Consider the following 24,205-nt stretch of genomic DNA (forward strand, 5'->3'; position numbering starts at 1 on the left):
AACACTTAGCCACCGTTTCAGAGAATCCAGCCCCATATGTTCTAGCTTTGTTCATTGACACCTTGGGCGCGATTCTCCGACCCCCCACCGGGTCGGAGAATCGCCGGAGGCTGGCGTGAATCCCGCCCCCGTGTCCCGAATTCTCTGCCACCAGAGATTGGGTGGGTGCGGGAATCGTGCCGGTCGGCGGGCCCACCCCCGGCGATTCTCCGGTCCGCGATGGGCCAAAGTCCCGCCGCTGTCAACCGACGCCAGCCGGCGTGGATTGAACCACCTTTCGAACGGCGGGACAAGGCTGCGCGGGCGGGCTCCGGGATCCTGGGGGGGGGGGCGCGGGGCAATCTGGCCCCAGGAGTTGCCCCCACGGTGGCCTGGCCCGCAATTGGGGCCCACCGATCCGCGGGCGGGCCTGTGCCGTGGGGGCACTCTATTCCTTCCGCCTTCGCCACGGTCTCCACTATGGCGGAGGCGGAAGAGACTTCCTCCACTGCGCATGCGCGGGGATACCGTGAGCGGCCGCTGAGGCTCCCGCGCATGCGCCGCACGGCAAAGTAATTTCCGCGCCAGCTGGCGTGGCACCAAAGGCCTTTCCCGCCAGCTGGCGGGGCGGAAATCAGTCCGGCGCGGGCCTAGCCCCTCAAGGTGAGGGCTCGGCCCCTCAAGGTGTGGAGAATTCCGCACCTTTGGGGCGGCACGATGCCGGACTGATTCGCGCCGTTTTTGGCGCTGGTCGGCGGACAAGGCGCCGATTGCGGAGAATCCCGCCCCTTGTGTTAAAAAGAAGTGATCGACAAAATTAATAAAAAACAGACGATTAAAAAACATAACAGTTACTTTCCCCTCGGCACCTTGCAATTTTGTTAAAAAAATTTAAGGGGATGAGAAAATGGCCGGCACGGTAGCACAGTGGTTAGCACTGTTGCTTCACAGGGCCAGGGTCACTGTCTGTGCAGAGTCTGCACGTTCTCCCTGTGTCTGCGTGGGTTTCCTCCGGGTGCTCCGGTTTCCTCCCACAAATCGCGGAAGACATGCTGTTAGGTAATTTGGACATTCTGAATTCTCCATCAGTGTACCCAAACAGGCACTGGAATGTGGTGACTAGGGGCTTTTCACAGTAACTTCATTGCAGTGTTAATGTAAGCCTACTTGTGACAATAAAGATTATTATTAATAAAATAAATGAGCTTTTGACTTGAAATCAACTGGTGTATGTATACTTCTCCTGCAACAAGATTTTATACAAAAAAGCAACCAAAGTGGAGCTGTAAAATTCTTCAGAATTGTGAAACATCTTAAGGTTTGAAACAGAGGACTGATTATTTTCTAATTACCCAGAAAGTAAGAGACAGATTAAAATTTGGACCTGCATGCTGCTGCACAGCCTCTTCAGTTTTTTCTTTAGGTCCTCATTCTCTTTCTCCAACTCGTCTTTCTCAGTTTGCAGTTTGTTCTGAACTCGCTGCTTTTTCTGAAGTTCACCATTTAAGTTCTCTATTTCGGCTGCTGTGGTCACTTCCTTGTTCTTACATGCTTTCATGCTGTCCTTAGTTGTTGCAAGTTGGTCAGTCAGATCTTCAATACGCGCCTAAAAGTAGCACAAGTGGACAAGGTTAAACTGATGGAAAACTAAGCTGGTGTGCAGCTACAGACGTGAGTGCTGATGGATGATGCCATTGCCGGTCTGAAGATCGGCTGAAAGGGGAAATAAAAATGCCGCAGAAACCGGTAGGTTTGTCAATGTCTGTGGGGAGAACAGATGAAATAATGCTTCACTTGTACATCCTTAATCAGATAAATTATGGGTAACCAGCATTTAAAGGAGGAGAAAATGTAAAATGATGTGAAATGACCTATACAGTACTTGGGAGGAAAAGAGAAGCTGGTTAAGCTGCAGAAATAGTATTGATTTCAGACAATAGGGGGCACAATGATAGAATTTGGAGGCGTCGAGAGACACAGAGAATGTGAGGCAGAGTGTGGGAGAGTGGAAGCTGTTTTTATTTTTTTGAACTGCCGCAGCCCATTTGATGTAGGTTCACCCACGGTGCCATTAGGAAGGGTTCTAGTATTTTGACCTTGCGACAGTGAAGGAACAGCAATATAGCTCCAAGTGAAGGTGATGTGGAAATTGGAGGAGTGGTGTTCCCATGTGCCTGTTGCCCTTGTTCTTCTAGGTGGTTAGGGTTAGGGTTAGTAGCTGCAGGTTTGAAAGGTACTGTCAAAGGAGCCTTGGTGACTGGCTGCAGTGCACCTTGTAGATGGAACACACTGCTGCCACTGTGCATCGGTGGAAGAGGAAATGGATGTGGCAGATGGGGTGCCAATCAAACAAGCTGCTTTGCCCTGGATGGTGTCAAGCTTCTTGGGCGTTGTTGGAACTGCACTCATCCAGTCAAATGGAGAGTTTTCCACCCACACTCTTTACTTGTTCCTTGTAGATGGTGAACAGGCATTGGGAAGTCAGAAGGCGAGTTACTCGCTGCAGAATTCTCAACCTCTTACTTGCTCCTTTAGCCACAGCATTTATATGGCTGGTCCAGTACAGTTTCTTTTCAGCGGTAACCACCAGGATGTTGATAGTAGGGAATTCACCGATGTTAATGCCACTGAATGTCAAAGAAAAATGGTTGGCTTCTCTCTTGTTGGAGATGGTCATTGCCCGGCACATGGGTGGTGCGAACATTATTTGCCACTTATCAGCCCAAGCCTAAATGTTGTCCAGTTCTTGCTGCATATAAACACGGACTGCTTCAGTATCTGAAACAGGCCATTCAGACCAAAATGCTGCTCCACTCTCCCCCCCACCCCCACCCGCCCCCCATTTAATCTTATTAGCCAATTTAATTCACTCCACATGATATGAAGAAATGGCTGAAGGCACTGAATACTGCAAAGGCAATGGGCTCTGACATTATTCCAGTATTTATACTGAAGACTTGCGCTCCAGAAGTAGACGTGGCCCTAGCCAAGCTGTTCTAGTACAGCTAGGTAAAGGTAAAGTCGTCATAGTCCCAGGTGACCATAAGCTGCTTTCCCCTTTGAGGGGGAAGAGCTGACGGATGGTGGTTCAACCTGAGGATCACCGCACCTCAGGTGAGGGGCAAGGTTTAGAAGGTGAGCCTTCATGAATGACCTCAACTGGCACAGGAAATTAACCTGCACTGTGGTCTTGATCTGAATCACAAACCAGCTGTCTAACCCACTGAGCTAAACCGCTGGCATCTACCTGGTGATATGGAAAATTGCCCTGCACGCACATGTCCTGTGCCCATTCAACAGGGCAAATCAAACCCGGCCAATTACCGCCCCATCTGTCCACCCTCGATAATCAGTAAAGTGATGGAAGGGGTCATTAACAGCGCCATCAAGTTACACTTGCTTAGTTTGGGTTCCGCAAAGGTCAATCAGCTACTGACCTCATTACAGCCTTGGTTCAAACATGAACAAAAGAGCTGAACTCTAGGGGTGAGGTGAGAGTGACTGCCCTTGACATCGAGGCAGCATTTGGCTGAGTGTGGCATCAAGGAGCTCCAGCAACACTGGAGCCAATGAGAATAAGGGGGAAACCCTCCACTTATTGGGAGTCATACTTGGCACAAAGGAAGATGGTTGCGGGAGCTGGATGTCACCATTCTCATTTCCATCACTGCAGGTGCGCAAACGGCCAATGACCTCATCTCTAATGATGTCACATGATCAGTAAAGCATTCCTGTCCACTGCAAGCCTGCTAGAAATATTGTGAATACACAACAACCATCACCTCATAGAATTTACAGTGCAGAAGGAGGCCATTCGGCCCATCGAGTCTGCACCGGCTCTTGGAAAGAGCACCCCACCCAAGGTCAACACCTCCACCCCATCCCCATAACCCAGCAACCCCACCCAACACTATGGGCAATTTGGGACACTAAGGGCAATTTATCATGGCCAATCCACCTAACCTGCACATCTTTGGATTGTGGGAGGAAACCGGAGCACCCGGAGGAAACCCACGCACACACGGGGAGGATGTGCAGACTCAGCACAGACAGTGACCCAAGCCGGAATCGAACCTGGGACCCTGGAGCTGTGAAGCAATTGTGCTATCCATAATGCTACCGTGCTGCCACATGTCAGTAGGCCTGCCTGGAGCCTCTATCCATCAATAGGCTTTGAGGCCTGCTGATTCACTTGTTCAGGCCACTGGCTTTCTTTGCTGGAAAACCTCTGATAAAAATACACAAAGTGTATCTCAGTAAATACACTATCTACAAAAACTTTGATGCATTAAAACATGGCTCAATCGCTGCAGTATGTAAAACGATCCAAAGCTGATTGTGAAACAGTTTAACAAAATGAATGATAAACTTAAGACTTTATTGTTGAAGACTCACCCTCAGTTCTTTAGTTTGCTTATCAACAATTTGTTGAACGTTGAGGTGTCCCTCCTTTTGCGCAGCCTGGCATATAATTTGCTGTTCTGCATGGGATGTCATCTCAGCTCGAAGATCTAACAGTGCTTTACTTAGAGCCTACAAGGTATAAAATGGGGATCAGAGAGAAAGCTTCCATTTTTAGCAATGAAATAACTATTTTCTATTCTTTTATGGGATGTGCGTGGTGATTTGTTGCCCTTCCCTAACTGCCCTTGAACTGAGTGGCTCACTGGGCCATTTCAGAGGCAGTGAAGAGTCAACCACATTGCTGTGGGCCTGGAGTCACATAGAGTCACTTACAGCATAGAATGTGGGCCTGGCCAGGCAAGTTTGGCAGATCTCCTTCCCGAAAGGATACGTGAGTGAATCCAGGTGGGTCTGTCATAGTTGATAGTTGTCATGGTCACCATTACTGAGACTACCTTTATATTCCTATTTTTTAATTGAATTTAAATTGCACCAGATGGTGGGAATTGAACCCATGTTTCCAAAGCATTGATCTGGGCCTCTGGATTACTAGTCCAGTGACATTACCACTACATCACCATCTCCCCAACTCCTATAATTAGGGACATGTGACTGAATCTGTGGAAGAATTTAACTGGACAAAGTAATTGCATTTTTAATACGTATCAGTCAGTGCATTTGAGATTGGCACCTATGGTAATGGGAAAACGTTAGTGCTATTACACTGTCTGGGATCAGTGTAAAAGGTATAAGTTGTGGGAGCTGTATCAGCAAATAGAGAAAATAACATCCAATTGTGTTCTTAATTTTAATCATATTGGTAAACTATTTTTAGGATAAAATAGGAAACTTAGTCCACAAGAAAACAGATTATATAAAAAGGCGTGCGGAAACTGTTAAGAAGTAGACACTCAAAATCCAAGTCAACCCTTTGCTCATCCACATTTTAGAATATCTACCTTTTGCTGCTTCTCTTTCAAAGCCAGTTGACCTTTTAACCTGTCCACTAAATTCTTCATGGTAGTAGTGGGTGCCCTTGTATTAGCTTGTTTCTGAGCCTCCAGCTCAGTTTGTAAGCACTGCAACTCTTTCTCCATCTGCAGCTGGGTGCACCTCAGCTCATCTACTTCAGTGTGGAGCTTCTTCACCTTGGTAGCGTGCTTCTCTTCAAGACTTGAAATAAAAGGTTAACAGAATGTTTTAACGTTCCAGTGTCTAAATACATTGGGTGGGATCTTCCTCGCTCCCCGCAGCGTGTTTCCTGGCGGAGGGATCTTATGATCCTGCCGCTGTCAACAAGGTTTCCTGTTCTATGTACCCAGGCGCTGGGAGACCCGCAGTGGAGGTTCGCTGCCTGTGGGACCAGAAGATCCCACCGGCAAAAACATTGGAAAATTCTGGCGATTGTATTTATATAACTAAAACAGGCAATTAGCCCAAATACCAGTGTTAATACCAGTATTTATGCTCCACCAGAGGCTCCTCCCGACCCTATTTTTTCTCACCCTGTCGATATGTCCCTCCCTCCCTTTCTCCCATATGTGTTTTTCCAACTTATTCTTAAGTTTATCCATCCTATTTGCCTCAACCTCAATCCCCCCCCCCACAATGTGGCAATACATGTCACATTCTCATCACTCTCTGGTAAAGACATTTCTCCTGAATTCTATATTGGACTATCTCATATTGATGGCTCTTAGTACTGGATTTCTCCAAAATGTGGAAACGTCTACTCTAAATCATAGAAGATCATAGATCATAGAAAATAGAATTTACTGTGCAGCAGGAGGCCATTTGGTCCATCAGGTTTACACCGGCTCTTGGAAAGAGCACCCCACTTAAGCCCATGCCTCCACCCTATCCCCGTAAACCAGTAACCCCACCTAGCCGAAGGCCAATTTAACATGGCCAATCCACCTAATCTGCACATTTTTGGACTGGGAGGAAACTGGAGCACCCGGAGGAAACCCATGCAGACACAGGGAGAGCGTGCAGACTACGCACAGACAGTGACCCAAGTCGGGAATCGAACCTGGGACCCTGGAGCTCTGAAGAAACTGTGCTAACCACTATGCTGCCGTGCTGCTGATCTATTTCTTCCATAATCTTAAAGGTCACTACCAGACCGCCCCTTAGTCTTCTCCTTTCAAGAAGAAAATGTCCCAGCATATTCAGCTTTACCTGAAAGGTACAACCTGTCAGGTCTGGTACTATCATTGTGCAAAAAGATTCATATTCTCAATTACTTCTTTATCCTTTTTACATTATGGAAACCAAGGGCGGAATCCTCCGACCTCCCGCCGGGTCGGAGAATCGCCGGAGGTCGGCATGAATCCCGCCCCCGCCGGCCTCCGAATTCTCCCACCCCCCCCAAAAGTCGCTGAGGCGTGAATCACGCCGCCCGCCTCGGAGAATGGCGGGGACCGGCGAGACTCAATGGGTTCCGGGGCCGCCCGAATTCTCCGGCCCGCAATGGGCCGAGTTCCCGCCTATTTCTGCGGGTCCCGCCGGTGTAACTCAAGGTAGGTCCCTACTGGCGGGACCCAGCTCCGTGGCCGGCCTCTGGTGTCCTCAGGGGGGCGCGGGGCGATCTGGCCCCGGGGAGTGACCCACGGTGGCCTGGCCCGCGGTCGGGGCCCACCGATCTGCGGGCGGGCCTGTGCCATGGTGGCACTCTATTCCTACACGCAAGCCGTGTGAGCCTCCGCAATGGCCGGCGTGAAGGTGAACCCCCCTGCTCATGCGCGGGGATGACGTCAGCAGACGCTGACGCTCCCGCGCATGCGCGGACACACGCCAGCCGGCAGAATCCCTTCAGCCCCGGCTGGCACGGCGTCAAAGGCCTTCCACGCCGGCCGGCGGGGCGGAAACCACTCCGCGCAGTCCCAGCCCCTGAAGGTGTGGAGGATTCCGCACCTTTGGGACGGCCCGACGCCAGAGTGGTTCCTGCCACTCCACTTCGCTGTTTCTGCCTGCCCCGCCAATTCCCGGAGAATCCCGCCCCAGAACTCTACTCCCAGTGTGGTTCAACCAAGGTTTTACACAACTTTAACATAAATTCTCTGCTTCTGAACTCTATTTCTGTCCAAATGTAGTCAAGGACTTCTTTGCATTTATACAATCATAGAATGTTACAGCACAGAAGGAGGCCATAAGTCCATAGTGTCTGTACTGGCTGTCTGGAAGAGCAATTCACCTAAGTGCTGCTTTTTCCCTATAATTCTGCCAGTTTTTCCTTTTAAGGTCATGATCCAATTCCCTTTTGAATGCCATGATACAATCGGCCTTCACCACATTCTCAGGCAGTGTATTCCAGATCCGAACCACTTGTTAATCTGTCCTCATAAATCCCTTTGCTCCTCTACCTTGTACTCTTTCTTGCCAAGGATTTGGTGACTGATTAAACTTACTCCTTTAGAATGGCAGGAGACTTGTCCTAAATCTGTTACAGTGATAGGACTGTTGCACAAACAAAAATGTCACGATTTTCACATTCTCGTGTTTCATGGCCAATGTATTATTTTTTAATTACTATCACAATGTGTGGCCACAAACCAACTGTGCTTGACAAGCTAGAATACAACACCAGGAATGCACTTCTGAGGCTGTATAAGGCTCTGGTCGGACAACATTTGGAGTAATGTGAGCAGTTTTGGGCCCCGTATCTAAGAAAGGATGTGCTGGCCTTGGAAAGGGTCCAGAGTAGGTTCACAAGAAAGATCCCTGGAATTAAGACCTTGTCGTATGAAGAACGGTTGAGGACTCTGGGTCTGTACTCATTGGAGTTTAGAAGGATGAGGGGGGAATCTTATTGAAACTGCCAGGCCTGGATAGAGTGGACGTGGAGAGGATATTTCCACTTGTAGGAAAAACTAGAACCAGAGGACACCATCTCAGACTAAAGGGACGATCCTTTACAACAGAGATTAGGAGGAATTTCTTCAGCCAGAGGGTGGTGAATCTGTGGAACTCTTTGCCACAGAAGGCTGTGCAGGTCAAGTCACTGCGTGTCTTTAAGACAGAGATAGATAGGTTCTTGATTAATAAGGGGATCAGTGGTTATGGGGAGAAGGTAGGAGAATGGGGATGAGAAAATATCAGCCATGATTGAACGGCGGAGCAGACTCGATGGGCTGATGGCCTAATTCTGCCCCTCTGTCTATGGGGGGGGGGGGGGGGGGGGGGAATGGGCAGTGCCAAATGGAAAAAATCAAAACCAAGGCTCTTACGTCAGGGTATTAAAGTATGGAACAAGGGGGCGTAAATAGAGATGAGAAGCAGATTAGCCATGAACTATTTGAATGGTGGGTCACGTTTGATTGGCTGAATGACCTACTCAATTCCAAGTTGCTATATTTGGTACTTAGGTTCCCCACAATCTGCCATCTAAGCTCTACTTACATACCGTGAAGAATACAAAATGAAGAACCACCAAATGTTAATTTGTCTCAAAATGTACAAAAAGACATTTAAAATTACTTTTAAAGCAAAGCAAACTAGGTTAAAGCAAATGCAAATTATATAATGCCAGAAATAAGCCACATCTAGTTCACAAGGAGAGCTTACTTTGCTTTTTCTGTGTCGTGCTCCTTCATTTTCAGCTGAGTAATATCTTTCTGTTTCTCTAGTTCCATGCTTGCTCTCTTCAATTTGTCCACGAGTGCTGACAGTGAACTGTCCTGCTCTGAAACTGTCTGTTCCAGCTCTGCCAGCCGTGCCAGATGTTTGGATGTTGGAACTGGAAGGGATGGTTTTTTCATCAGCTCCTGTTGTGAAGACAAAATGCTTTATCGTTTTGTCACCCGATCGCCCATATAATCTACTTTCCATTACCCAATTCTCCTCATCAGAAAAGCCTGGCTTTCTCAGTCTTTCCAGATTTTCAGTTTTCTTGACATAGAATTTTAGGGTTTATTTTGCAATTAGAAGTTGTGGGTGAGCAAGAAAGTGGAACAACGACACTTCAGGGGCATGTTAACCTTAATAATATTTGTCTGGGAATTAATTGCAGTATCTCCATTTTGAGGTTGCTCAAGTCAACCATTATAACCATTAGACTTTATGAACAGTATATTGATTGTTATTATTGTGTGAAAAGAGCACAATTAAATAATGCAGGTGTGAATAACATCAGAATTTGTGGTGGCAAAGAGCGGAAGGTAGGCTCTCTGTCAGGTGTGGCATGGAATGCAAGATCACCATTAAATTGCAATGGTAAGCCATTGAAAAAGTGGGAGGGGAATGCTACGAATGACACAATGCGAAGTGGCAGCCAGAGAAGAGATCCTGTGTTTCCGTAGCCTTGCGTCTAAGGTTGGTTCCCGTGTGAAAATGCATCTTGGAAATACCCCACCGCCCCAACCCCATCGCTGCCCAAAGAGCCAACATCTGAATATTTGAAGCTGCCTTAATGGTCAAGGATGCCTCTAAGTTCCCCCACAGCTAAAGATCGTCTCAGCCTTTTTTTGGTTCAGCTGTTCTCTGCAGTCTTTTAAAAATATTCAATAAAATGTTAAATTGGAAAACTAATGAAGGGACATCAAATGCAAAACTTTAATTTCAGAAGATGCTGTTTGCTAAAGAATTGCACAAAAAATTTCAGTCATTATCTTTACTGACAAAATGATCTGTCTTCACTGACAAAATGATTTGAAGCCTAAACTAACCATCGCAGCTTGTTTAAATTTGTTTAGCGACGCATCTGCGTAGGAATCCAATTTCAGGTGCAAAACCTTAAGGTCCTCCTCGTGCTTCTTTGCAATTTCTTCTTGGTCCTGTTCAGTGTGAAAAGAAACATATTAAGTAATACATATGTACTGATTATGCATGTATTCTGGCATTTAGGATTTGGCAAATCAGCTCGTAACTTAGTATTTCCAGCAAGGATTGGCTCTTCTTTCCTGCTTATCCAAAGAATCAGTAGTTTAAAGCAGATAAGTAGATAATTCAGCCCATTGTTCTTTTCTTTTGCCAGATTAATCTGTTGCCTCATTCTCTCCCCACAAGCCTGCATCATTCTGTGTGTCAAATGCTCATATATATATATATTTCCTTAAAAGGTCCAATGATCTCTGTGTTAACTTCTGAAAGCCTTCAACGCTGTGTAAACAAATGGTTCCCATCATCTCTATGCCTGTTCAGTTACAATTTTAAATTCATGAATTTTCATCACTGACTCCCCAACCAGAGGAAGTTGCCTTTTCTTGTTCATCGCATCAAAATTATTGATGTTTTTAATAAACTCTGCACTTCAATTAAAATATTCCAGTCTCCCATCTCTATCCTGATAATTGTAGACTCAGAGGTCTTCCTAATATTATTGGGAAGTAGTGGTATTGTCACTGGACTAGTAATCTAGAGACTCAGGGCAATGATTTGGGGACCCAGGTTTGAATCCTACCACGCAGATGGTTAAATTTGAATTCAATAAAAATTCATCATTAAAACTCTAATGATGACCATGAAGCCATTGTTGTAAAAGCCCATCTGGTTCACTAATGTCTTTTACGGAAGGAAATCTGCTGCCTTTTTCTGGTCTGGCCTATATGTGACTGCAGGTCCACAGCAATGTGATTGACTGTCATGCAAGCCACTCAGGTGAAGGGTAATTGATGAAGGGCAATTAGGGATGGGCAATAAAATGCTGGCTCAGTCAGCGATGCCCACATCCCATGAATGAATTAAAAAACAATTGAATGCCACATTTCTGACTAATTGTCAGTTTTTTTCACAGGTGGACATCAAACACTTCATGGACAATGTTCTCTGTAAATCATGGTACACGTCAACCCAGAAGATACTATGCAAGCCTCTCACAAACTGACTTCTTTAAGATATTGTACTATCATGCAAAATAATTTAAAGGTATTGCACACAAAAAGGAATAAGCTACACAAAAAGAAAATTAGAAAGAAAATTGCTTTTGATTTGAAGAGAGGAGGGAGCTTTAACTGGTGTTCATGCCAATATTTATCCCTCAATTAACAACCAATCAAAGCTGGATTATCTGGTCATAATCACATTGCTATTTGTGGGGCCTTGCTGTCATGTTTCCTATATTATAACAGTACCTTACTGGCTGTAAAATGCTTTGGAATGTCAAGGGTTGTGAAGGGGATTATAGAAATGTGAGTTTTTTTCTTACAATAACCTAATTTTCCTGACCTGGTGAGCTCTTGTCAGCAATCGTTGGTACTTTTGTAGGACTTCCTCCTTCTGATCTAGCCTAGCCTGCAGATTAGCGATAGTCTGATGAGCTACTTTCAGGGCCTTCCTGCTTTCTGTGTCATCCTCTGTCCTAGTGCTGAGGTCCACCATCAGCTTTTCTCGCTCAGCTGTAGCAGGTAGGCGAAGTCTCAGCTCGTTTATAACTTGGTCTCGGGACAGCACATTCTGTTCTGACTTCCACAAAGATGCTTCCTTTTCTTTAAGTTTCTGTGAAGAGAATAATTGTGCAAACAGAATCAACTAATATAATGCAATTTAATATTTGTTAAAAACAATTCCAGGAATGTGTCCCAGCAGAATCGATTCCAAACACTTAAGACATTTCTTCAGCTTGCATGACTTATTTTAAAATAAAAGCAAAATCCATTAGTTACATGCTGAGGTTTTCCAATGCTGATGTCTTAAAGGAGGTAATTCCTTCTTCAACTGTGTACTCTTTGCCATTTTTTAACTGGCTTAATTTTTAAAAAAAAATTCTGTCTATCATACACAAGTTAAAAGAGAAAACATATACACAGACTGCTCCAAATATCTCTTTGTAGTCCTAAGTTCTCATCCCATATAACCATCATTAGCAACACATTCTTCAATTCTAAAAAAAATGACTAACTCTACTTCATCTTAACCTCACCACTGGCGACTTCATTATTCATGATTTAATTACCTCAGGATTTAGCTTTTCAAATTCCAGCCTGCACAAACTCCAACTGGTGCAAAACTGCAACACTCACCCAGGCAGTGATGAATGCCATGCACCGTCACTCCCATCTCACCGATTTCCTGTCTCTCTTCACATGAAATCAATAATGTCTTGTCTTTGTCTAGCATAACTGGATGGAGGAAATTTCTGCGCATCTAGCACTTGACTGGAATAAAACAGTCGGATAATCTAGGGACAGTAAGATGTTGGGAAAGGTGTGGTGAGGTAGAGCTGGGTGTTGTCAGCATTCATGTGGAAAATTATACTGTGCTTTCAGTGATGTTGTCGTGGGACAGCATATTGATGAGAAATAAGAAGATACTGGGAGGGTGGGTGGTGGGGTGGAATCACCAAGCTGAGGAAACAAGTAGCAAGGCAAAGGAATTTAGAGAGGATGGAGAGGGCGTGCCAGAGGGTTGGATCTGGATCCCTTTGTTTTTTTATAAAACCTTAGCATAATAATTTGTTGCATGCTTTACTGACATATTTTAAATGGCAAACTATTAATTCTCAGCTTTTCTTTTACCTCTTCTAGAATCCTGCAGGTTGCTTGAGTTTCGAGAATGATGTAGACATGCTCTCTGATCTTTTGCAAAGCCACATTTAGCTGCTCTGGAAGCGGTTTGTTGGGGTCCGGTATGGAGCCAGTAGCTTCCTCAAACTGTCAGGAATGATATACGATGAGTACAGCAAACTGTAAAACTTGTAAGCAGTAAACCGACTCATTTTACCATATCAGAAGCATATTCTAATCCTCAAATTTACTTCCATTTTTGAAATGCTTGCTAAACTAAACCATTGAGAGTTAAGAAATACATAGGGAGCTGGATGGCATAATACATTTGGCACTGCCCTTTATGTAAAAAAATAAGGAAAAGTTTTGATAGAGTAAAGAGGAGAAACTGTTTCAATTTTCAGGAGGGACGATAACTAGAGGAGACAGATTTTAAGTCATTGGCAAAAGAACCAGAGGAACAGGAGGAAACTTTGTTTTAAGTAGCAAGTTGTTATGATCTGGAATGCACTACCTGATATGGTGGTATAAAAAGCTGCAATAGCAACTTTCAAAGGGAACGAGATATGTAATTAAAAAGGAATGTTATTAATTGGATAGCCCTTTCAAAGAAACAGCAGGAGCACAATGGGCCAAATGGCCTCATCATTCAATGATTTATCATGGGTTATGTGACTAGAAGTGGCATAAAAACGTTATCTTCTCGCTTATAGAATACACGGCCTGATTAGTTGAAAAAAATCATTATAACTTGCATCTTATCTTAAATTTTACATGCATTATCGATAAGCCAAAGAACACATCCACCTTTTGAGCAGCGCTCAGTACTTCAGTTTGTTGATGTTCGTACATATCCAACTGATGTTGTAGCTCCAACTCTCTGCGATCCCATACTATCTGTCGCTCTTCATGGAGCTGATGGAATTGGGTGAAGAAAGCAAATTGTCAATCTAAGGAACAGACTTCTTTAGGTGGTGGTGGAAACAGTTAAGATTGATTCAGTCAAGTGAAAATTAGATGAATTCTTTAAGAAAATAACATTTTGAAAGTGGTTAACACTGCTGCATCACAGCACCAGGGACCCGGGTTCGATTCTGGTCTTGGGTGACTGTGTGCAGTTTGCATGCTCTCCCAGTGTCTGCATGGGTTTTCTCCGGGTGCTCCGGTTTCCTCCCACAGACCAAAGGTGTGCAGGTTAAATGGATTGGCCATGCTAACATTGCCCCTCAGTGTCCAGGGATGTGCAGGTTAGGTGGGGTTACGGGGATAGGGCAAGGGCCTAGGTAGGATGCTCTTTCAGAGGGTCGGTGCAGAATCGATGGGCTGAATGGCCTTTTTCAGCTTTGTAGGGATTCTATCATTCTAGGAGTAATTTGAGATGTACAGTGTACTTGGGAGGACAGGAGACTTTGAACCTTAGCTCACAAAGCTACCACTGATTTTTTTCTTGCCTCATGCCTGTTTCCATTGGAGATTAAGTGATAGCAATTACCATGATTAGTCAACCACTGAATTACGATATCGTTCGACTAGCAAGATGGTAGAAATCATCTTTATGGTCGAGAAATGCCAATATTTGTCACAGGCTGATGATATTTACCTTGTTTTGTTGAACCGTCTCGTCTTCCAGATTGTTGATGGTGTGTTCCTGCTCGGTTATTAGACTATTTAAGTACTTTAATTCTTCATTCTGCCTGTTTATACATCGATTCATTTTGAGATCTTGGAGGCGAAGATCTTCAATTTTTTTGTGCCATTCAATTACCTATTGGAAGGAAAGTGAATGTAATGGCACAGAAAGATTACAGAGATTGAAATTAGGAAAACAAATTCAAAAAGACACCATTACCTAAAATGACATGCCAATAATTATTTGGCCAATTTGTCAAATCTGGAAATGTTCAAACAATTTCAGGACACTAACTAGTACAAATGAATTTAAGAAATTATTTGTATCTACAATTTGTGCAAACCTCCTGTCCACAATGCATTTCTTCCTGTTGTCAGGTATTAGTCACAATTTGTGTCAACTTCTCCCATTATAAATTCCTAGGTCCATATTTAGAATAGAAACTGTCAATGTTAACTTGTGATACTGCTATTACACCCTCTTACCACTGATGGTGCAATGGTGCTTGTGTTTTGCATCTTCCAGCATGTCAGTCTGTGCTGCAGAGAAGCTTCTCTGCTCTAATCAAATTCTACTTCACCGCTGCCCAAAATTCTGGATTTTGCCAAAGTGCTGCACCTACTTATTAATAATATCCAGTTATATGGAATAAAGCGAACAACAGAAGGTGTGACTTTAAATTTATACCCTGCTGTCTAATCCCACTTCACCTGAAGACTTCACTTGATTCTGTCTCCTCCCCATGTATACTACGGATGATTGCCCACACATTAGCTGTATAATGTTACAGCCAGAATGGAGACGATTCCCCATCAATTATGCCTGGAGACCACAGTGCTATAAGAGACTTGGATTGATTGCTGTAGTCCATTGAAATTCTTTTAAATGGACTCTGGGTGGAATTTTCCGCCCCTTCCCTGCCACGGTATGTTTTCCAGTGACAGAGGCCACTCACGAGATATCTAGTGTTTTGCGTGGCTCGCATGTCCGCAGTGGGTTGCCTTCGGTGTGACCAGAGGTTCCAACCGGCGGGAGGGGTCAGAAAATCATGTCCGCTGTTTGCAAGTCCTGCCATATATCCCACCATCCCTCCAACACATTGGCTTACCATAGTGATGTCAATAATTATTTTGTAATTAAAAGTCCTGCATCTAGTGTGCCTTTCCTGTAAGTATGACAATTACTTCCAGTCGCACTTCAATATATACACCAACTTTCCACAAGCAATTCCACAGGAATTGTGTTTCATTATGAATACCAAGAAGCAACACTATCATTCAGTTTTAACTTTCTAACCTTTTGTGCTCCTTTTGCATCCTTTAGTGATCCTATTAATTCCTCTAGTCCCTTCAGCTTCAATTGCAGTTCCAATGCCTTGTCCTCTGCCACTCTTCTCTCCTCTTGGGAAAGTTTAACGTCCTGCATTATGTTCAGTTTGTCATTCTGCAGTTGCACCATGGTCTTTGAGAACTTCTCCTGCTGTGCAAGAGGCAGGGCCCCACTGAACTGCCTGCGTAAGGACTGAACAGTTTGCCGCAAATGCTTGGCCTTATTTCTGCCTTCTAGTCGGGCATAGAAAAGGTTCTTATCCTTCTCATCCAGTCTCTGCATCAGCCGCAAGTTGCACGCCTCCATCTTTTGCAGCTTGCTTGCAAATGCCTCCAGCTTGCGAACAGCAGTGGCTTCACTCACCTGCAACGCGACAATGTGCTGATGCAGCGTTGCAATGAGAGCTCTCTCATCCGACTGTGCCTAAATGAGAAGAATATGATACAGGTATTTAAACCTATAATGTAGAGCCATAGTGGGCGTCATGACCCTTTTGGTAATTTTTAACAATTTTCTTGGTGGGCTTGATGCTCTTATTATTAAAAGATTTTTAAAAAACAATTGCCGGAAGGCACACAGCAGGTCACACAATATCCATGGAGAGAGAAACAAATCTGATATTTCAGATCTTAACTAGGACATTGATCTACAATCATAGAATGATACAGGAAAGAGGGAGACCATTCAGCCCATCCTGCCTGTTCTGGTTCTTTGAAAGACCTATCCAACCAGTTCCACTGCTCTGCTCTTTCCCATAGCTCTGTATCTATCTAATTTTCTTTTGAAAGTTCTTATTGAACCTGCTTTCAGCAACATTTCAAATTGTGCATCCAGAACCTGGTGTGGTAAAACAAATCCTCATGTTGCCTCTAGTTCTTTTGCCTATCACCTTAAAGCTGCCCTATCTTGTTGCCGATCCTTCTGTCACTGCAGACAATTTCTCCTTATATATTTTGATCGCAACTGTTCATGATATTGAACACTTCTGTCGAATCTCCTCTTGACCTGCTCTGATTTGAGAACAACCCCAACATCTTCGCTCTTTTCATTGAGACCTAAAATATTCAATTTTTCCCTCCACAGATGCCGCTTGACCTGCTGAGGGCTTGGCAGCATTTTATTTCAGATTTTCAGCATCCGCAGTATTTTTCTGAAGAATATTGGTATGTGGATGGAACATCTGGGCACCCCAGATCAACAACAAACACACTTAGGTCAGATACACCACGGGCGGGATTTTCCGGCCCCTCGCGGCGTGTTTTGGCAGAGGAAGAGACGGCCCGCCATTGGCCAGTGGCGGGATCTTCCTGCCCCGCCACTGTTAACAGGTTTTCCTGTTGTTCACATCCACCACTGCCGGGGAATCCATGGCAGGGGGTCACAGTCGGCAAGAATAGAAGATCCTGCAACAAGGAACGTCTGAAATATTTCGGCCAGTGTTACGCCGTGCAAAGTTAATCCTACATTGCCATTGATAGGTGAACTGACCAACAAACCCAGGCAATCAAAGTGAAGAAAAGATTCATTAACACATCACTTAAAATGTACAAATAACAAAAGTAAACCAAAGTCATTCTGCAGTGCCTAAACATGCGTAATTACTTGTTGGAAATTGAGAAAGCCCACATTTATTCATACCACATTTGGGAAGAATCCAGCTGAAGCATAAAGATGAGTGTGCAAAATTCTGGATTGAGTAAGAAAGGCATAAAGTTTCTTTATTAAAGAATAATATTCCAATTTCTTTGAATTGGTAAAAATAAATGCACAAATATAATGACGTTGATGTATAATTAATGCATTTGATCTTTGTTAAAGTTCTCAGGTGAGAGGGGCGGCACAGCGGCGCAGTGGTTAGCACTGTTGCCTCACGGCACCGAGGACCCGGGTTCGATCCCAGCCCCGGGTCACTGTCCGCATGGAGTTTGCACTTTCTCCCCGTACCTGCATGTTTCACCCCACAACCCAAAGATGTGCCGGATAGGTGGACTGGCCACGGTAAATTGCCCCTTATTTGGAAAAAAAAGAAATTTTAAAAAAAATTCTCAGGTGAGAATAGAAGTAGAGAACATTGGACTAGTCAGGCAGTCCGCTGTTAGGTGAAATTGAAGTGGAGTTTAAAACACTGCTCTCCTTGTGTCTTTGCCTTAACTGTGCAATTATAAAGTGAAAAATATCAACTTCTGGAATAAAACAACTGTCAAAAAACCTCTGCAATTGACTCAAATATTATATTCACAAAGTACCGTGTTTGCGTGGGCTTCGCCCCCACAACCCAAACATGTGCAGGTTAGGTGGATTGGCCAAGCTAAATTGCCCCTTAATTGGAAAAAATGAATTGGGTACTCTAAATTAAAAACATTTTTTTTTAAAAATATTCACAAAGTAGCAAACAATCAAAAGAAAAAGTAGATGAACAATTGTGTCATTGTTTGAGAAAATATTCTTATTCACAAAAATACTGGACCAATCAAATAACTGTCTGTTCTGAGGATCTGGGAACAGTAATGTAAAATATTCATGTAAAATCTGACCAGGAACTTTATTAATTTGTTTTTATGAATGAATAGCTTTTTCTAACAGCCAGAAAGGAAAATTCATCCTAACCTGGTAATCTAGCACCTGTTTCCTAAGTGCCTCCACTTCTTTCTCCCGAGATTGTTGCCGAGCCTCCAAGGCAGCAACCTGCATTTCCGCTACATCTGCAATATCTCTTAACCTGATGAATAAAGGAATGCCATGAATGTACTTAACATTTCTTTATGGAACATAGGGACATTAGTGCATTTGAAACCTGCATTACTCTAGGCAGTTCTTTTTCCCACACATGCACACTGCGTACATGACAGCTTCTGGAATTTAAATTCAATTAATAAAAACATTTGGAATTGAAAGTTATTCTCGGTAATGGTGACCATGAAATTATCATCTATTGTTGTAAAAAACAATCTGGTTTTCTGATCTGCCTTTGGAAGGAAATCTGCCGCCCTTACCGGGTCTGACCTATATGTGACTCCAGACTCGCAACAATGTGGTTGACTCTCAACTGCCCTCCAAAATAGCCTAGCAAGCCACTCAGTTCAAAGGCAATTAGTTGTGGTCGACAAATGGTGGCCTTACCAGTAAATAAATGATGGTATATTAAATATAAGCAAGACAATACACGATGGGCTAGACTTGATGGCAGAGTACCAGTGAATTTAATAGTGTTCATCATTGTGTGTGTGCAAATCGCCCGGCAACTTGTAGTGAGGAAGAGATGCCCCGAGGGTTGGAAACACCAAAAGGTTACTGGATGATTTACACTGTTCTGCCATTAGCCTCGTGAATGCAGAAGCTCACCCTCAACCACTTCATAGGTTTGAAACAAATGGCAGAGTATTGTTTAATTGGTGATAGATTGGAAATGTTGATGTACAAAGGAACCTGGGTGTCCCAGTACACCAGTCACTGAAAGCAAGAATGCAGGTACAGCAAGCAGTTAGGAAGACAAATGGTTTGTTGGCCATCACAGAAATAAGTAGTACGTGACTTGGCCCTTCAAGCCTGCTCTGCCATTCAATATGATCATGGCTGAACCTTTATCTCAATGTTATACTCCCACTTTTTCTCCATACCCCTCATTAGGATCCCGGATGAGATCCCAATTATTTGCAATGTGTAAAACTAAGAGGAAAGGTGACTGTATCACAGGAGTGATAACATTGACCAATAGGTATCTTTTATGTTAAAACAATTTTTAATTTAAACACAGAATCAATCACACTGGCAACAAGCTTTGTAGTTAACAGTTAAAACAGTTTTTAAATAAAAGGAAAAACTTGAACTTGTTTTCCAGTGAATACAGGCCGAGTCTATATATAAACTACATACATACATATATATATATTTATATATGTCAATTAAGCAAACCAATATAGTTCAAAGACGACTTATAAATAAAGTTAACAATTGGCTTTTCCCTATGCAGAGACCTTGGAGAGAACTTTTCAGGAGCAAACTGAAAACACTTCTGTTCAACTTAAAATCCTATGGCAAACTGAAATTACAGACAGACCAAGCTGCACCCCTTAATTACAAAATCTCTACGTTAAGCATAAGGCATTCTACTGTCCCTGCCCACAAGATGTCCTATGACTCGATTAGTCAGGACGAACACACAATCCCTCATAAATTATCTACATCACAGGCATCCTCCAAAACTCAAAACAATATTCCACGAGCCCACTATCTGTAAACAAGTAAATGGTTAAAATCAGTTATTCCCACACTTCTACTACCCCTTAATCACAGCAAAAGCAGACATACTGGCTGTATGCATCTTAAACCTGTTTTTTAATAACATTACTGCAACAAATATTAAATAAAATGATTTCTTACATTCTTACATACACCCTTGATGCCATTAATATCTTAAAATAAATATCTCTTCCTTGAATATATTCAGTGACTTGGCCTCCACAACCATCTGTGGTAGAGAATTCCACAGGTCCACTAGCCTTTGGGTGAAGAGGACTTGAGTACAGGAGCAAGGCTATATTACTGCAGCTGTAGAAGGCCTTGGTGAGATCACACTTGGAGTATTGTCTGCAATTCTAAGAAAGGATATACTTGCTTTAGAGGGAGTGCAGCAAAGGTTTACCAGACCAATTCTTGGGATGGCACAGGAGTCGTACGAGGAGAGATTGAGTCGACTAGGCCTGTATCCACTGGAATTTAGAAAAATGAAAGGGAATCTCATTGAAATGTATAAAATTCTGACGTCTGGACAATGCCCCTAGCACCCTGAAATTGCCTCCTGTCTTGTCCCTGACCACCCACGGGCCTCCAATGGTCCATGTTCATGTGAACCAGTACTAAACAGCGCCCTGGCGAGGTCTCCTAAGCACAACCGGTATGTCCCAGGTGGTTGATGAATCTGGCGTTTGGGTATTTAAATGGGGCGTAAGGGTCATTTTAATATTCAGACCTGGATCTCGCCCAGCGAGGGAGAGATCCAGAACATTGCTGGCAGAGCGAGTCAAGTGACTCATGTGAGGTTTTGCGCCCGGCGCGCACCCCGATTTGCGGAGCAGGCTCGAAGGGCTGACTAGCTTACTACTGCTCCTATTTTCCATGTTTCATAATATCGCTGCGCTTGAACATTAATTACCCAGTGACCACAATGAAGAATTTTCAGGCTATTAGTCAACTGCAGAAGCGCTCTTTTAATTATGTTATTTAATTTCTGCAGCTCAGAAAGGAATCAATTTAAATTGTAGAGACTCAGTCTTGCAAGTCTAAATTGTTCCGATGAGGTTTTTAAAATTAATTTTACTTTTCCTTTGTCTTTCTTTTTTCTCTCTTAATTCAATTATTATTTCTTTCTTTTCCTTTGCCTAATTCGACTCTGATTCATCTCATTTAATTCTCCACTGTTCCCTCTGGTTCTTTCTAATTGGTTAAGGAGACACACAGCTGGCTCAGTAATTCATCAACGTCCAAGATGAATGGAAGAGTATGTAACAAAATATGCAGCTGGATACATTAGTTTGTCCCTTTAACGACAAACGGTCTAAGTTCTGTACCTTTCTGGGGTCAATTGCAGGTCCAGCAGCATCTGTGAACATCTGGGTTTTTTCAACTCTTCCTGGTCTGAATCACCACCTGCCATCCAAAGAGTCAGGAGGGGAACACATCCCCACGCGCTCTGACTGACCCACAGCAACTTACTCTCCAATGAACAGAGCCTGAGGTCAATGAAAGGCTGGTATAAACCAGTCAGAAAGCACTTCTGTCTTTTAACAGTTTTAGAGTACTACAATCCCCACCCTCTTCAAGCTGATTTGGAAGGCAAATACTATTGCAAATTACCGAAAAAAATGTGACGACTAGTGTGATTATAATGTGCTTCTGTGACGAGGTCCATCACAATTTAACAGCTAGGGCTTCGAGCCCAGGAAAAGCTTCCTGACACAATGTTAGCTCTGGGGCTTTGAACAGCTTGGTGTAAATGTTGGTGTCACTACAACATCACCGTGATGTTTTATATATAAATGCAAGTCTCCCCAGAATCAACCCAGTGGGATAAACAGAGGACTATAGAAGTATAAGAAGAATGATTCATTGGAGATACCAAAAGGTAGCATAAGAACTAGGAGCAGGAGTAGGCCATCTGGCCCCTCGAGCCTGCTCCACCATTCAATGAGATCATGGCTGATCTTTTGTGGACTCAGCTCCACTTTCCGGCCCATACACCATAACCCTTAATCCCTTTATTCTTCAAAAAACTATCTATCTTTATCTTAAAAACATTTAATGAAGGAGCCTCTACTGCTTCACTGGGCAAGGAATTCCATAGATTCACAACCCTTTGGTGAAGAAGTTCCTCCTAAACTCAGTCCTAAATCTACTTCCCCTTATTTTGAGGCTATGCCCCCTAGTTCTGCTTTCACCCGCCAGTGGAAACAACCTGCCCGCATCAATCCTATCTATTCCCTTCATAATCTTATATGTTTCTATAAGATCCCCCTCATCATTCTAAATTCCAACGAGTACAGTCCCAGTCTACTCAACCTCTCCTCGTAATCCAACCCCTTCAGCTCTGGGATTAACCTAGTGAATCTCCTCTGCACACCCTCCAGTGCCAGTACGTCCTTTCTCAAGTAAGGAGACCAAAACTGAACACAGTACTCCAGGTGTGGCCTCACTAACACCTTATACAATTGCAGCAGAACCTCCCTAGTCTTAAACTCCATCCCTCTAGCAATGAAGGACAAAATTCCATTTGCCGTCTTAATCACCTGTTGCACCTGTAAACCAACGTTTTGCGACTCATGCACTAGCACACCCAGGTCCCTCTGCACAGCAGCATGTTTTAATATTTTATCATTAAAATAATAATCCCTTTTGCTGTTATTCCCACCAAAATGGATAACCTCACATTTGTCAACATTGTATTCCATCTGCCAGACCCTAGCCCATTCACTTAGCCTATCCAAATCCCTCTGCAGACTTCCAGTATCCTCTGCACTTTTTGCTTTACCACTTATCTTAGTGTCGTCTGCAAACTTGGACACATTGCCCTTGGTCCCCAACTCCAAATCATCTATGTAAATTGTGAACAGTTGTGGGCCCAACACTGATCCCTGAGGGACACCACTAGCTACTGATTGCCAACCAGAGAAACACCCATTAATCCCCACTCTTTGCTTTCTATTAATTAACCAATCCTCTATCCATGCTACTACTTTCCCCTTAATGCCATGCATCTTTATCTTATGCAACAACCTTTTGTGTGGCACCCTGTCAAATGCTTTCTGGAAATCCAGATATACCACATCCATTGGCTCCCCGTTATCTACCGCACTGTTAATGTAGTCAAAAAATTCCACTAAATTAGTTAGGCACGACCTGCCCTTTATGAACCCATGCTGCGCCTGCCCAATGGGACAATTTCCATCCAGATGCCTCGCTATTTCTTCCTTGATGATAGATTCCAGCATCTTCCCTACTACCGAAGTTAAGCTCACTGGCCTATAATTACCCACTTTCTGCCTACCTCCTTTTTTAAACAGTGGTGTCACGTTTGCTAATTTCCAATCCGCCGGGACCACCCCAGAGTCTAGTGAATTTTGGTAAATTATCACTAGTGCTTTTGCAATTTCCCTAGCCATCTCTTTTAGCACTCTGGGATGCATTCCATCAGGTCCAGGAGACTTGTCTACCTTTAGCCCCATTAGCTTGCCCATCACTACCTCCTTGGTGATAACAATCCATTAGATTGGGAAACAGAGAGGAAGTGTGTGGCAAAATATTTCATTCTCCCTCCTATAAAAGCAAAATACTGCAGATGCTGGGGCTCTCAAATAAAAACAGGCCTGGATTTTATGCACTTGACTGGTAGGTTTTTAAACTGGTTTCATACTGGGGGGGGGGGGCCCTCAGATGGGACACCCAACCCGATCCCAATTGAAGTCCTTCAATAGCCAGTTAACTGTTTCCCGCCCAGCCTCAGAATTGAGGCTGGTGGGAATATTGAACTTCCATGAGGGAAAGTTGGAAAGAATCGTTAGATGTTGGGTGGAAAGGGGGGATAGAGCGCCTCCATCAGAAGCTCTCTTCTGACTGGAACACCCTCCTCTTAAAGCCTGGTGACCTCCAGATCTCCTTCCTACCCCCAGCCTCTCCCCCAATCACCTGCCTGGTGACCCCCAAGGCCTTCTCTACCCTTCCAGCTCTGGCAGTTAGGTTGGGGAGTTCCTCTTCTGTGCCCTACAGTGCTGTCACTGCAGGGACGGGAGAGCTGCTGGTCAATCTCTAAGGTGGGACTTCCTCCCGAGTGAGGAGCGCAAGTCCCGCTGCAGCCAATCAATGCTATTGGAGTGCAAACTGGCGGTGGGGCAGTTGGAATTGGTGGGGATGTGTTCCCTGCCCACTCTCA

The 24,205-nt window shown here is 44.0% G+C and overlaps 1 protein-coding gene across 6 annotated transcripts in view; it reads right to left on the reverse strand.

Moving 5' to 3' along the window:
- Window positions 1–24,205, reverse strand: part of cep290 (centrosomal protein 290) — a 194,104-nt gene that overhangs the window by 49,590 nt on the left and 120,309 nt on the right. For all 6 annotated transcript variants that reach the window (XR_011936509.1, XM_072484934.1, XM_072484936.1 and 3 more), the window contains 11 exons: window positions 18,391–18,502; window positions 15,751–16,206; window positions 14,425–14,589; window positions 13,632–13,739; window positions 12,837–12,971; window positions 11,548–11,817; window positions 10,050–10,157; window positions 8,950–9,149; window positions 5,343–5,556; window positions 4,375–4,512; window positions 1,364–1,585 (listed from right to left, as the gene is read on the reverse strand). Coding sequence is in view for 5 of the 6 variants with exons in the window: in XM_072484934.1 (XP_072341035.1) it covers window positions 1,364–1,585; window positions 4,375–4,512; window positions 5,343–5,556; window positions 8,950–9,149; window positions 10,050–10,157; window positions 11,548–11,817; window positions 12,837–12,971; window positions 13,632–13,739; window positions 14,425–14,589; window positions 15,751–16,206; window positions 18,391–18,502 (2,128 nt within the window). In the remaining variant the exon portion in view is untranslated. The remainder of the gene's footprint in view (window positions 1–1,363; window positions 1,586–4,374; window positions 4,513–5,342; window positions 5,557–8,949; window positions 9,150–10,049; window positions 10,158–11,547; window positions 11,818–12,836; window positions 12,972–13,631; window positions 13,740–14,424; window positions 14,590–15,750; window positions 16,207–18,390; window positions 18,503–24,205) is intronic.

The sequence above is a fragment of the Scyliorhinus torazame genome, chromosome 19 (assembly GCF_047496885.1).
Source record: "Scyliorhinus torazame isolate Kashiwa2021f chromosome 19, sScyTor2.1, whole genome shotgun sequence".
Lineage (NCBI taxonomy): Eukaryota > Metazoa > Chordata > Chondrichthyes > Carcharhiniformes > Scyliorhinidae > Scyliorhinus > Scyliorhinus torazame.